The sequence below is a fragment of the Miniopterus natalensis genome, chromosome 1 (genome assembly GCF_054644295.1).
Source record: "Miniopterus natalensis isolate mMinNat1 chromosome 1, mMinNat1.hap1, whole genome shotgun sequence".
NCBI lineage: Eukaryota > Metazoa > Chordata > Mammalia > Chiroptera > Miniopteridae > Miniopterus > Miniopterus natalensis.
This window is the reverse complement of record NC_142081.1, coordinates 16,083,498-16,096,248: the sequence shown is the minus strand read 5'-3', so window position 1 is coordinate 16,096,248 and position 12,751 is coordinate 16,083,498. Positions and strand designations below refer to the sequence as shown.

Sequence of the window (12,751 nt, the reverse complement as noted above, 5' to 3'; positions counted from 1 at the left end):
ATTCTCACACTGACAATAAGAGTATAAATTAGTGCCGCCACTTTGAAAACCTACTTTTCAGGACCAACTGAATTGGAAGGCACCTAGCAATTGCATTGAATGTACCTACAGAAATGCAAGCGCAAGTGCACTTAAATAATAAAATCAGTCACCACAGCATTACTCATAACAGCCCAAAATTTGAAATAATTCAAATATCCATCATGAAATGTTACAATATATTACAGTATATTCATACAATGGAATACTAAAGAGCAATAAAAATGAACTAACTGCAAGTACATGACACAACACCCAGAAATATCGCAATCATAATGTCTAGCAAAAGAAGTCAGACACAAAAACATGTCCTGAATGATTGCATTTATATAAAGTCCAAAACAGGCAGAATTAATCTACAGGGTGAAAGTCAAAAAAACAGTCATCTTTAAAAAAGAAAGAGTTAGTGATTGGGAGGGCAAACAAGGAGGCTCCTGTGTGCTGGTGATGTCCTAGTTCTAGATCCGGTAGCAGTCACATGGGCACGTTCACCTTGCAATAATTAATCGAGTGCATTATACCCCCAAATTTTAAAAATTATAAAGAAGAACAAAGACAGAAAGCTTCAGCAGCTTTCGCTGTCAAGTGGCAGGCTCTGGTCTAGAGAAGAGCCAGAAGGCCAGTTAGTACGGTATGGAGGGCCTTAGAGCTACATTCTTGAAAGTGCACATTCGGCTCCTGTGGAGAAAGGGTGTACAGCAGAGACTGGCATAAATTTCTTTCTGTGTGAACAACTGCAAAGAAGACAGGCAGCAATCTGTTCATCTCAAAAAAATACCTTTTTGAAGTAGATATTGTAAATATTTTAGACAGCTACAGTGTAAATTAAAGGTGCCCTTGGTATGCCTGGGAAAATCTAGGACTTTATGTAAGAAAATAAGTATCCCATGTCCTGATCACACATTAGATGCCACACCACCATGCACAACCCGAGTTTGAGATAATAAAACTCGACAATTAGGGGTATTTTCAATCAGTACTACCCAAGACAAAACAGACAGCAAGGTCTCTAGCAACTATGTACAGACTTACGTGAGATAACCTGAAATACTTAATAGGAGTGCTACAGAACCACTACCAAAAATTCTGTGTTTCTCAAATATCATTTATATCATTTAACAAAAGCTATAGAAGCATAACTGACTCAATACAATTTAAAATACTCATAATAAAACTCTAACAATTAAAACAAATGATAACTATATCTCTAATATACTACTGCTGTAAATACTCCAAACTTAAATACTTAAAATTCACGAACATTTTATAAGAGCTGTAAAACATATTATTAGACAAAACGACATATACCATCCAAAAAGTTAAAATTTACTAAACTTCATTGCCAGTATAGAGTCCAGCCACCCTCTATACCACAGGTGGGGAAACTTTTTTCTGCCAAGGGCCATTTGGATATTTATAACATTCGCGGGCCATACAAAATTATCAACTTAAAAATTGGCTATGAAAAAAGCTCCTAGATACACTGAATTTTGAGTCCTGCCTATGGTTGCCTTGGCAGGGCCAGACCAAATGATTTCCGGCACCAGGCATCCCTGCCCCTGCTCTGTACCATCTACACAAGAAATAAAACTTTTTATAAACAAACAGTCCTCACCACTTCGTGTTTTTGGGTTTCGCCAAGTTTTTCAGTCAATCTTTCCAAAACCCTTCTTGTTTCAGCATCCGACCTAGGCAACAAAGAAAAATATTTTAAGTTGGCTACTTGAGAAAATATATACCATTAATAAAAATTACAACATAATAATGTTATTACATGATATTCTACCACAGTGGCTTTCAAATGTTAGCAAACATATAAAACACCTGAAGGGCTTGTGAAAAACACAAAGTGTTGAACCCAACCCCCAAAATTTCTGAATCAGTAGCCCTGGGATGGGGCCCAAGTAGCTGCATTTCTACAAATTCCTAGGTGATGTTGACGCTGCTGGTCTGGGGATTACACTTTGAGAGCCACTGCTATACCAGACCATTACCTTCAATAAATAGGCTGCAACATCTTCCATTTTAAATTACGAAGGAAGAGAGGAAAGGAGGGAGAACAAAACTCAGTCTCATATCCTTTCTAGCAATTCATAATCAAATTACATCAAACTGGGTCCTCACTAACTTATCTCCCATTACCTTTTCCCATCAAATCAGTAATGTACAGGATCAATAATAAAATAGTACAGAAAGACTTACAAAGAAAAGCAAGGCCTTCCTCTCTCACACCTCCTCGCCTCTAGCCCACGCCCCACCGGCAACCATGTTCCACCACTTCCATTCTTAATTCTTTGCTGGCTACTTCCATCATTTTCAATTCAACATTTTAGATTGGCTCCCTGTTTTGAAACCTTTAGCTCACTCACACTCCTCTCCAATTTTGGATGAATGTATTGCTATTTTCAGTTCTTTATTAGTTATCTGTGTGACTTGCATAGTATACTTATACCTCTCATCAAAATTCCATCATACAGAATCGATGCTTTTTGGTTACCTTCTGTCATGCTTACATTTTAGTCACCTTCTTACTTGGATCATTCATTTTCTTGTGCTTTGTTTTTTTGCAAGTTTCTCACCTTCTGGCCTTCTATGGGCTTTATCACATTATTGATATTTCTCTCCCACGTGTTACTGAATCATTTATTAGAATCAACTCCATTCAACTCCATTACTCTCAGGGACACGTCCTTCCTGCTCTAATTCAGAGATAATGGTTCCTAAGCCAGCTATGTGGCTCTCATTCTGGGGATTATTTTCACTGAATTTCTGAGTTAGTTTTACTACTGTATTTTTTATAACCTGTATCTTCCTCTTTCTTGGTAGCATCTATTTTACTTATATATTCTTGTGTAATTTCCTTAGAAAGAAGTTACCTTAAAAGGTAAATTTTCTAAGTCTTTATATCTCTGAAAATGTCCTTATTTGTACCTCTTTTTTAGCTTTTGTGGTCCCGTGTGCTCTTGGATTTCCCACTTCTCACTAGCTGATGCTTCTGGGTCCAGTTCCTCTTTGTGCATAGCTTCTGAGTATTTCAGTGTCTTAGCATTCCACCCTGTCTTCGATGCTCTCACTATCGTTTCCCTCTAAATATCCTCCATTTCCACAGTTCCAAATGCCACTTCTACATACTGACCACTCTTAATATCTCTAAAAGAGACTTCTCCTTTGAGCTCCAAAGTAAATACCTAGCTGAGTATTTTACATTTCTATTTGATGTCTCACAGACATCTTAAACCTAACATATCCAAGGTCAAACCCTAATTCCTACACCCCCACCTACTTCCACCAGTCTTCCATATTTCAGAAGTGGAATTACCATCTACCCAGTTACTCAAGTCAGAAATCTGGGAGTCATCTTGGGCTTATTCTCCCTTATCCCCTCCATGTCCAGCACACTGCTAAATCCCACCTCTTCAATATGCAAAAAAGTACCTTGAAACACACTCCTGTCCAGCTGCCCCTTGCCATAGTCTGATCAAGCCATGACCATGCATCATCTATTAATGCAAAAAACTTCTAACTCGCCCTCCTCGAATCAATTCTACATATGGCATCCAAGTTAGGTGAATTATGGATGAAACTTTATTTAATCCTTTCTAAAAGCTTGCTTTCCAGTGTACTTTTTACAATAAAAGAAAAAATTTTTAAATTAATAATTGAATGAGCATATCAACCTTTCTAAATCAGACAGAAAAATAAACCTAGCAACTTACTACCCAAGATAGTTTTATAAACATTAATTAAAAATTTGTGGTAAAAATAAAGCAGAACTGGATCCTAAAGTCTTCCTCATCCACAAAGTTAAGCCACCAAGTTTCAGAAGAAATATGACTCCTGTTTTGGGTTAAATAAAGTTTCTCTTCCTCACACATACCTCCAGGTCACACAAACTATTACTAAATGGTACCAGCCCATGGACCAGTAGATTTCCAGTCCACCACTGCACATCCAAATGTTCATTTAAACTAACCAAATAAGTCATCCCTGCAACCTCCCCTGCATCTTCTTAAAGGACAACTACTTCTAAACTCACATTCCAGGGCTTAATTTATACCCCTCCTTCGAGTGGGTAAAAGCTCCATCATAGAGCCACTCCAGGAACATACTCTGTTAGAATGTTGGTGCCGTTCTGTTGACTTTATCAACTTGTCAAAAAAAAAATCTAAGTATTAAATTAACTAACCCTTATCAGTTTAAAAGATTAATGATATAGCTCCATAATATAGCTCAAAATTCAGGAATTTAAATGCCTCATTCCTATCAGCTAAATATGAAAATGACCTTGAACCACAGTGGGCCTTACTGCCTGGATTTGAATTCTGACTCCATCACATCCCCATCTGATCTCCAGCAAACTGAGTTATCCCACCTCTGTGCCCATTTCCACATCCAAAAAATGGAGGAAATAATGACTACCTCATTAGGATTTTGCAAGAATGAAACCTAAAACTACCTGGCATGATATATATGTTCAATAATGTTAACTAGTAGTATTAGTAATAATAGTATTAGTGAGGTCTTTAATTATTACTAAACTTCCTGCTTTCTTCATATAAAAGCAGGTAAGTTATACAAAATATAGTTGATATTCATAGATTTAACAGTTATAGTTTTGACTCTTTTTGCTATAGCAACACCAAATTGGTGTGTGAAATGATTTCATTAGCTGGAGTGGGAGTTAGCAAGTGAACTTGGTAAACAAATTTTAATTCAGCTCTGCTGTTCCCTAATCATTGCTGCACAGATTGTGACCCTTGAGAAGGGATACAAAATCTTTGTTTCTTGTAAAAACTTGGCCTCCAAATGAAAGCCAGCTGTCACAGCTGATGAGGAAAATGAAGAGACAATGAAGAAATTTTAAATAAAGTAACACTTCTTGGGGACTACCAAAAACTGACAAAACTGCACAGACTGGGCAGATATAAACCACTGGCTTTTGAAGATTTCAACTGAAAGCTGAAATATCAGATTCTACAATGGGCCACGTTCATCAATCAACAAATTCCACATTATGCTTTTTATTTTATAGCTCCATTGTTAGTCAGGTGGTCTCTGTGTCTGTCTGTCTGTCTCCATCTCTCTCTCCTCAACGTATTTGTAAATCTACCTCTTTGCTAACATTCTACAATGTATGTCTCTGCAGTGTCAGCATTTCATTATAATAAGTTAAAATGTTTTGAAAAGTATGAAATTAACTTCTCTAACATTGAGTCATCATGATACATTCTAAATTCAAAGGTCTTGAATGTCTTACTATAAAAACGCGGCATAGCTTTTTAAATTCATGTGAACATGTCAATTATAGACCCTACTTTCTTCTTCTAATAACTTGTGCCTCCAGTGAAAACCATACTCTGCTTTTACCTGCTTCTCCTGGCCAGCTCCCGGTTGAAATCATCTCCAAGGCGAACTTGCTCACTGCTGAGGTCTCGGAGGGACTGATGAAAAGCATGTAGCTAGAAAAGGCAAAACATAGTTATCCACTTAGGATTCTGCTGAATTCTTCCATGAAAATTCACTGAGGGTAAGAATAAGAATTTGTTCTTTATAATAAGGCCCAAATTTTATAATGTTATTAAAAATGAGAAAAAAATTAATATCTACTCTGAAAGAAATAAAATATTATTTCCAAACAAAAGCAATTTTTAAAAAGTAATATTTAATATTAACCATCACATCTCTATAGTACAATAATTCCACTCCTTATAGATAGCCTAGAAAAGGGGTCAGCAAACTGGTACAACAGCAAATATTTCAGGCTTTCGAGTTATCTGGTCTCTGACAGTTATTCAACTCTTCTATCATAGCACCAAAGTAGCCATAAACAAATGAACATGACTGTGTTACAACAGAGCCTTATTCAAGCAGACCACCCCCTGCAGCCTGCCAACCCAGACTGCAGAGAAACTCTCCCCACGTGTACCAAGAACCACGTACAAGAATGTTTGGAGCAGCCTGTTCATAATAAGAACACTGAAAACAAACCAGAAATCCACTAAAAATAGAATGGAAATAAATAAATTGTAATATATTGCTCCAGTTGTGCATCCTATAGCAGTAAAAGTGAAATGATCAAACCTACCTACACATTAGTAAGACTGAATGTCAAAAACATAACATTAAATGGAAAAATCAAGTTATAAAAGGTCTACAGTATTATTCCATTTATAGTTTAAAAGCAAGCAATCCTAAACATGATTTAAGTAGTAAAAATGATTTTTTTTAAATAAAAAGCAAGATGATTAACATAAGCATCAAGACAAGTGATAGCACTTGGGGAAAGAAGGAATATAAGAGGCTTTGAGAGTATAATAATGATCTATTTCTTGGCCTGGGTGGTGGTTACATGGATTTTCATTCATATTGTCGTATTTTTAATTGTAAATATTTATATATGTATGCATATGCTATAATTTATAATAAAAAATTTTAAGCTATACAGACTTGCAGAAACAACAAATTGATTTGTTTCAACAAATGTACATTGAGCAACTAATCAGTGCCAACAATTGTGCTGGGAAACAAGTAGCTAACAATTCAACATGGGAGACAGATAAGTAAACAAAACCACAAATGTCTCACCGGGGCATTAAGGAGTACACAGTCACGTGGAGCTAGAGGGGATCTTTAAAAAATGGACTTAAAATGAGGAAGAACAATTAAAGAGAAAGGAGTGGAGGTGATACAGTGGATGAACAACAGACCACTCACTTAAGTGTCACCATCGTAATTTTCCCATTTTGCAAACCAGAATCCTAGGACTCACCTTTGACAGCCCCATTTCACTCATTCCCACCCTCCTCAAATGGTCATCTGATCTTCAAGACCTTGCATTTTTTTCCACCAAGTAGCTTTTAAGTCTATCCCCTTCTTTCCAACTCCATTTCTCCTAATCCAAGTGGCCATTATCTCACACCCGGAATACAGCAATCTTTTCCTAATTTTCAATACTAGAGCCAGAGTGATCTTTTCACAATAGTTCTCACTCCCTTACAAGGCAGTGCTCCATATTTCTTTAGCCCCATGGCCTTCTTTAATTTACGCATACATGCTACCCTCCTTCCTGCCAAGGTATTTGTTCTACCTTGAATGACTCTTAGGGAACCTTTGGATCTCAGCTCAGCAGCCATGCGTTCTTGGAGAAGCCTTCCCTGACTGGGGCAGGTCCCTCTCCTATATATTCCCATAGCCTTGTGCTTCTTTCTGTTAGAGCATGCATCTCTGCACATAATTATGGATGCATTTATGCACTTATTTGACTAATATCTAGCTCCCACTCTAGATTATAAGTTTCACGAAAGGCAAGGATTTTGTTCATCACTGTTTCCAAGCACAAGCACTTTCCCAGGACAGAGGAACTAAACAAATGGAATGAAAGGGTAAGTGAGTAATGTTAGGATCTTGTTCTCTGCTCCAGGTTTAATCCTATCATTCATGCTAGCAAGTTATAACTACCAAAAAAATAACACAGTCAAGGAAAAGTTTCTACAAGGTGTCTTGCAATGCACTCGGTCCTGTTACCTCTTGATCTTACGCTGCAACAAGCGAGAGCTGCAGACGAGTATCCTAACAAACTCGGAACCCTCAGTCCTCAAGCTACCAAAACAAAGATGTCAAAGCCCCAGCCCTTATCCAATTAATTTAGCTGACCAAGGCAACAACATCTGTTCAGCTCTTGAGGGAAACTGTAAAGAAGCAGAAAAAGAAGTATGTCCATAGAACTAAAACTTCTGAAATCTTTAGTGAATACATAGAAAAATATGGAATTTCTTGCTTAATAGAAAGAAATTCAACAATCAGAAAGACACTAATGGGAAAATCAATAGGTTAACCACACAAGGACTAACTTAGCAAAACAGAAAGTGGCTGACTTGACAAGGCTTACGGAAGAGTGAGCCGCCGGAACAAGGAAACAAAACATGTCCAAATAAACTCACTTAAATCATTCTACAAAATACTATCCTTGATAACAAAATTCAAAATAAATATATGATGATAATTAGTACATTGAAAATAAAATAGTTTACTTGGTTTTTAACAACTTAGTACAAAGTTACTGACGATGAAACTCTTGGTTAAAATACAGCCATAAAATTCAAGTGTTAGTCATTTATACAGGAATGTAAGGCATACAGGGTACAGAATGGCACCAAGTACCTGGCCCACGTCATCGGTCTCCTGAACAAATCGAATGCCAGCTCTGGATCTAACTCGTTTACTACCCTGTTGATCCCCATAGTCCTTGAGAGGCGAGGTAGGTGGAAAACGGTGGCTTTCTTTACAAATGAAAGAAAAGGGAGAGAGTAAAACACCGCATGAGAGGAAACAACCTGAAGTTCTGCTCAGTAAATACACAGCAGACGTGAGTATACACGTGTGCCCTCAGCCTGGACTATTTCCCACGTACATTACTGTGGCCATAAAATTCCACAACATTGGCACTACTCTTGCTCTTAAAGCTGATAAAATGAATAGAAATAAGATGGAAATAAAACACATCAAAAATTCTAATTTGCTGTACTTTTCACAGAAGCAATACATTCTCTCTCACATAAAAATAACTGCTAAATAAAAATAACTTTCATGACTCCTAAAATAATACTAATATAACAGAAGTTTTCAAATAATAAATTAATCTAAAATATCAATGGCATTTAAAAATCAATACAAACTAACTCTATAAAGAAGAGTAGCTGATTTGCTCAACTTGTAATCTTTATTATCATGATCAATAGCAATGTTAACAATGCGAGCTACTCAAGCTCGCTCTATCTAAATCACCTCTCCTCACTGTAGGCTCTTCTATTCTTTTCTATTCTAAAGTCTTTCTTATTCAAACATAAACCTCAGTGCTGTAGGAAAGTACAAGATTAATTACAGGCAAACTACGTGTTTTCACTTTTAATCTAACCATTGAATTCTAGCTGCACACCAAGGATGAAGTTCACCTGTTCTTAAGTGTCATAGGATATTTCACTCATAATCAGATTTTTTTTAAACTACAAAACTAGTACTCCTAATCCAGAAACTATATCACACAGTAAACCCTATTTTTGTGTTTATTTTGCTTGATGGCAGATGCTTAAATCCAAGTTTTGTCAGGTAAAGCTCTGTGTGGTCTATAGAGTCCAAGAACAACAAAGTAACACACTCGTAAGAACAGAGAACTGTTAAATATATTTTTAAATATTCACTATGAAACCCTTGACTGCATCTTTAACACCTTATTTGTATGATTTTATCTATGGACTGTAATTATCCAAAGATTAAATAGATTCACTATGCACTTCGGGACTATTTTTAAAACAAAAAAGGGTTTTCAGAACATCTGTAGCATTTACCTGTCACAGTGCCACCATCAAGGTCACTTGCACTCAGACTTGTAACAGAAATACTTCTCCCTCCTGAGTGTCTCAATAAACGTTGACTCCGCAGTTGGCCTATTGATTGTTCCAAGCTTTCTTTTAACTAAATTAAAGAATATAATGAAGGGAGATTTATTCTCTTTCAACAACTTCCAAATACAAATAGACTAGACATTTTAAAAGCTCTTTTTAAAATATCTGGGTTCCCAAAGAGAATTTATATCAGAGAAAATTCTTAACTCAGTTATGTTAGAAAATATAAAAACAGTAAACATAAATATTTTAAGAAGCAATTTTAACATCTGGTTTTAAACAGCATCTGTCACTACCTATTCCATCTTTTTATTACCAGAATGTAAAAGTGATGTCTACTATCTAAGGGTTTACAAAACCAGACTGCAATGTCTAATTGACGTCCCACCATGCTTAGAAACATAACAAAGCCCACACACCTGAAAAGAGAGAAAGCCGTCCTCCCTTCCTTCAGAAACCCCAGATCTGTAACAAACAGGAAACTCAACAGCTGTCCCAGTGACGCTGCTCCTGAAACAACGTGTACTGCCCAACTTCATACCAGACCATCTTTCACTCATCCAGAGTCTCAAACCCCAGGAAACTGCATGCTCTGATGTTGGATTGTTAGTACATACTAAAGATTACAGTTGTCCAAATGCTCCCCTCAGATTATTAGGGAGTCAACCAGCAGGAGAGAAAAGAAGAGATCTTTTGAGACCTAAAGAGCTACATTAAATAAAAACACGCTAAGTGCTACGGTATTACCCACACTTGTACACAGCTATATACTTACAGAGAGGATTAAACTAAAACCCCAGGGAACAAAATACAGGAGGAATAACAGATGTTGGAAATTAATCATTTCAGAAATCAGATAAAGAGTTAGTCAAACTATTTGGCAACTTCATTTTAAAACTTTATAAAGGTATATCATAAGCCACTAAACAGATGAACACGCTGATAAAGACCAAAAAATGAAATGTGAAAAGTAAGTAGCGTAAAGATATTTTTTATAAATATCATGGCAAAAACAGGTCCTCCACCTAAAATACAAACTAAAAATGCAACAGAATTAAAATCTACACTTAAAGTAGCAATAACACAACAGACACTGCACAAAATCACAATGTCTGAAACCAATCTGATCACTCCTAAAATACAAAAACAGAGAAACAAAGAGATGAGGTATAAAATAATGCAAGTTTTGTGAAACGTTCTAGGATTATAACTCCTAACTAGGTGCAAAAGCAAACCACACTTGAAATTAAATGAAAATGAAACACTAATCAAGCTCAATTTAATATGAATTTAGTGTGCTATTTCGCTGAAACTAAATCGATGTTCCACACAAGACTATGGTACTGATTCCAAAGTGCAGACTCTTGGAGGCTAGCCTGACAGCATCACCAAGGACCAAGGGATGACTCCATTCTTCCCTTTCCCACATCTGAAACCCTGTAAACCAGCTTCACAGAACATGCAATGAGATATTTTCACAACTTAACATAAATGCATCACTTACATATTAGATCTGTTCTTTCACCTCTGCTCATTTGACATGAGACTAAAACAGCTGAAGCATTACTACTATGTACCAGTACGAGTACAAATAAAACACAGGGACTGAAACTGAATGGCAGTACTTGTTTATAAGATAGTTATCCAAATTGCTAAGACAGGCTTTTAAACTTAGAAGTCAAGTTGAGTAGGCTCCCTCTATCCAAAGATGAAATAATTTGCACATCAATAAAAATATTAACTACAATGGGTTAAAACACTTCAAATATGCACAACCTTGTGAGTTAATAATCCTCAAAGAGAAAAAAGTCATTGGTTATCACTAGAAAATGCTAGGAAACCAACTCAATTTTAGAAAGTAGTAAATAAATGAATTTTTATAAACTGTATAAGCTTTCAGGTTAATATTAAAATAAAAATACCAAATTTTAAAATTCTCATAGGGATCTCTGAAAGCCCTGTGCTGTCTCTATTTGAAAAAGTCTTATTAGAGACAAAATATAAGTCAAGCTCAATGAATTTTTTCTTAAATTTATAACTCCAAAAGACAGACTACCTTGCTAACCAAATCCGTAAAAGGAGCTCAGCCACGCAGCAATGGGTACTTCAAATAAGAGACGTGATCAGTGAAAGCATATGCTGCCTTCCCTGCTCCTGGCCACATCTTTCACACTGAATCAGAGAATAACTACCGCACATTTTATTTTGAGGATAAAATAGAACAAGGTAGGTAAAATAATTAGAACAATGCCTAGTGAAGATTAGAATATTCAGGAAAATGGTAGTTTTTATTGTTATGAATACAGAGAATGAATATAAGAGCAAAAAAATAAATGGAATAAAGAAATGAGATGTTTTAATTTGGAGAAGCTCTTGAGAAAAGTTTGTCATCCCCTAAAAATGACTTCACTGAATTCCTTGGCTGCTCATATAAAGACTCTTGATCGGAGGCTGTGTCAACACTCCCACAACCAGCTATTGCTTCTGTAACCCCACACATCACTCCTCCATAATGTGATTCAAATTTCACTTCCAGCACTACCATTCTCATTTCCTCACTGAACTTCCATCTTTGCAAACCAATTCCTTTTTTTCACTTTTTATTTCTGTAATGCAGCATGCGGAATCATCACTGGGACAAGGAGGTATCACAACTATCCATGTTCACCGTCTGTGACCAACCAGCAACAGACTTCAAAAGCAGCGATCTGTGATTCACAGAGTAATGCGTGGACGCAAGAGCTAGCAGCGAAGTTAGTGCTTCACGTAGTTACTCACAGTCACTTACTGTGCTAACTGAAACTTGAATTGTATTGTTTGGAGACTGGTGCTGACTGACCATATGGGGGAATGAACGTCATGCACACTGGAGGCAGGCCACAGGACTGCTGTGCTTACTTTAGAGTCCTCGAAGTGCTGCCCCGTGCATTCACAAGAGGTTTTACAGCCACACTCAGTGGAAGGGGATGCTAACTCCACCCCGCCTGAGATCAGAACTCCATTTTTTGTTTGTTTAAGTAAAAACCATAATACCAAATTTCATAAACTGCAAGTTTCTTGACCACTCCCTGGAAAGCAAGGTTTCCAAGCAGTAGTAAACAGCTAGGAAACTAGGCACTAGCTCCACGGTGTCAGGAATGCTAAAGAAATAAATCATTCAATAAAATTTGGCTTCAATAAGACAAGATGAAAAATGGCAAAAAAAAAAAACAAAAAAACCATGCATAAACTTCCTTGGTCAATATATAACATAAGCAACTATTTCATTAATAACCAGTGTATCTCACAAATTCACAATCTCAACAAAACTA

The 12,751-nt window shown here is 36.5% G+C and overlaps 1 protein-coding gene across 5 annotated transcripts in view; it reads right to left on the bottom strand.

The window, feature by feature from the left end:
- Nucleotides 1–12,751, bottom strand: part of CEP128 (centrosomal protein 128) — a 291,713-nt gene that overhangs the window by 252,397 nt on the left and 26,565 nt on the right. For 4 of the 5 annotated variants that reach the window (XM_016220106.2, XM_087818763.1, XM_087818767.1 and 1 more), the window contains exons 4-7: nucleotides 9,384–9,510; nucleotides 8,200–8,318; nucleotides 5,407–5,498; nucleotides 1,655–1,727 (exon numbers count right to left, since the gene is read on the bottom strand). In XM_016220106.2, coding sequence (XP_016075592.2) covers nucleotides 1,655–1,727; nucleotides 5,407–5,498; nucleotides 8,200–8,318; nucleotides 9,384–9,510 — 411 coding nt within the window. The remainder of the gene's footprint in view (nucleotides 1–1,654; nucleotides 1,728–5,406; nucleotides 5,499–8,199; nucleotides 8,319–9,383; nucleotides 9,511–12,751) is intronic. The other variant, XM_016220114.2, reaches the window with a different exon arrangement.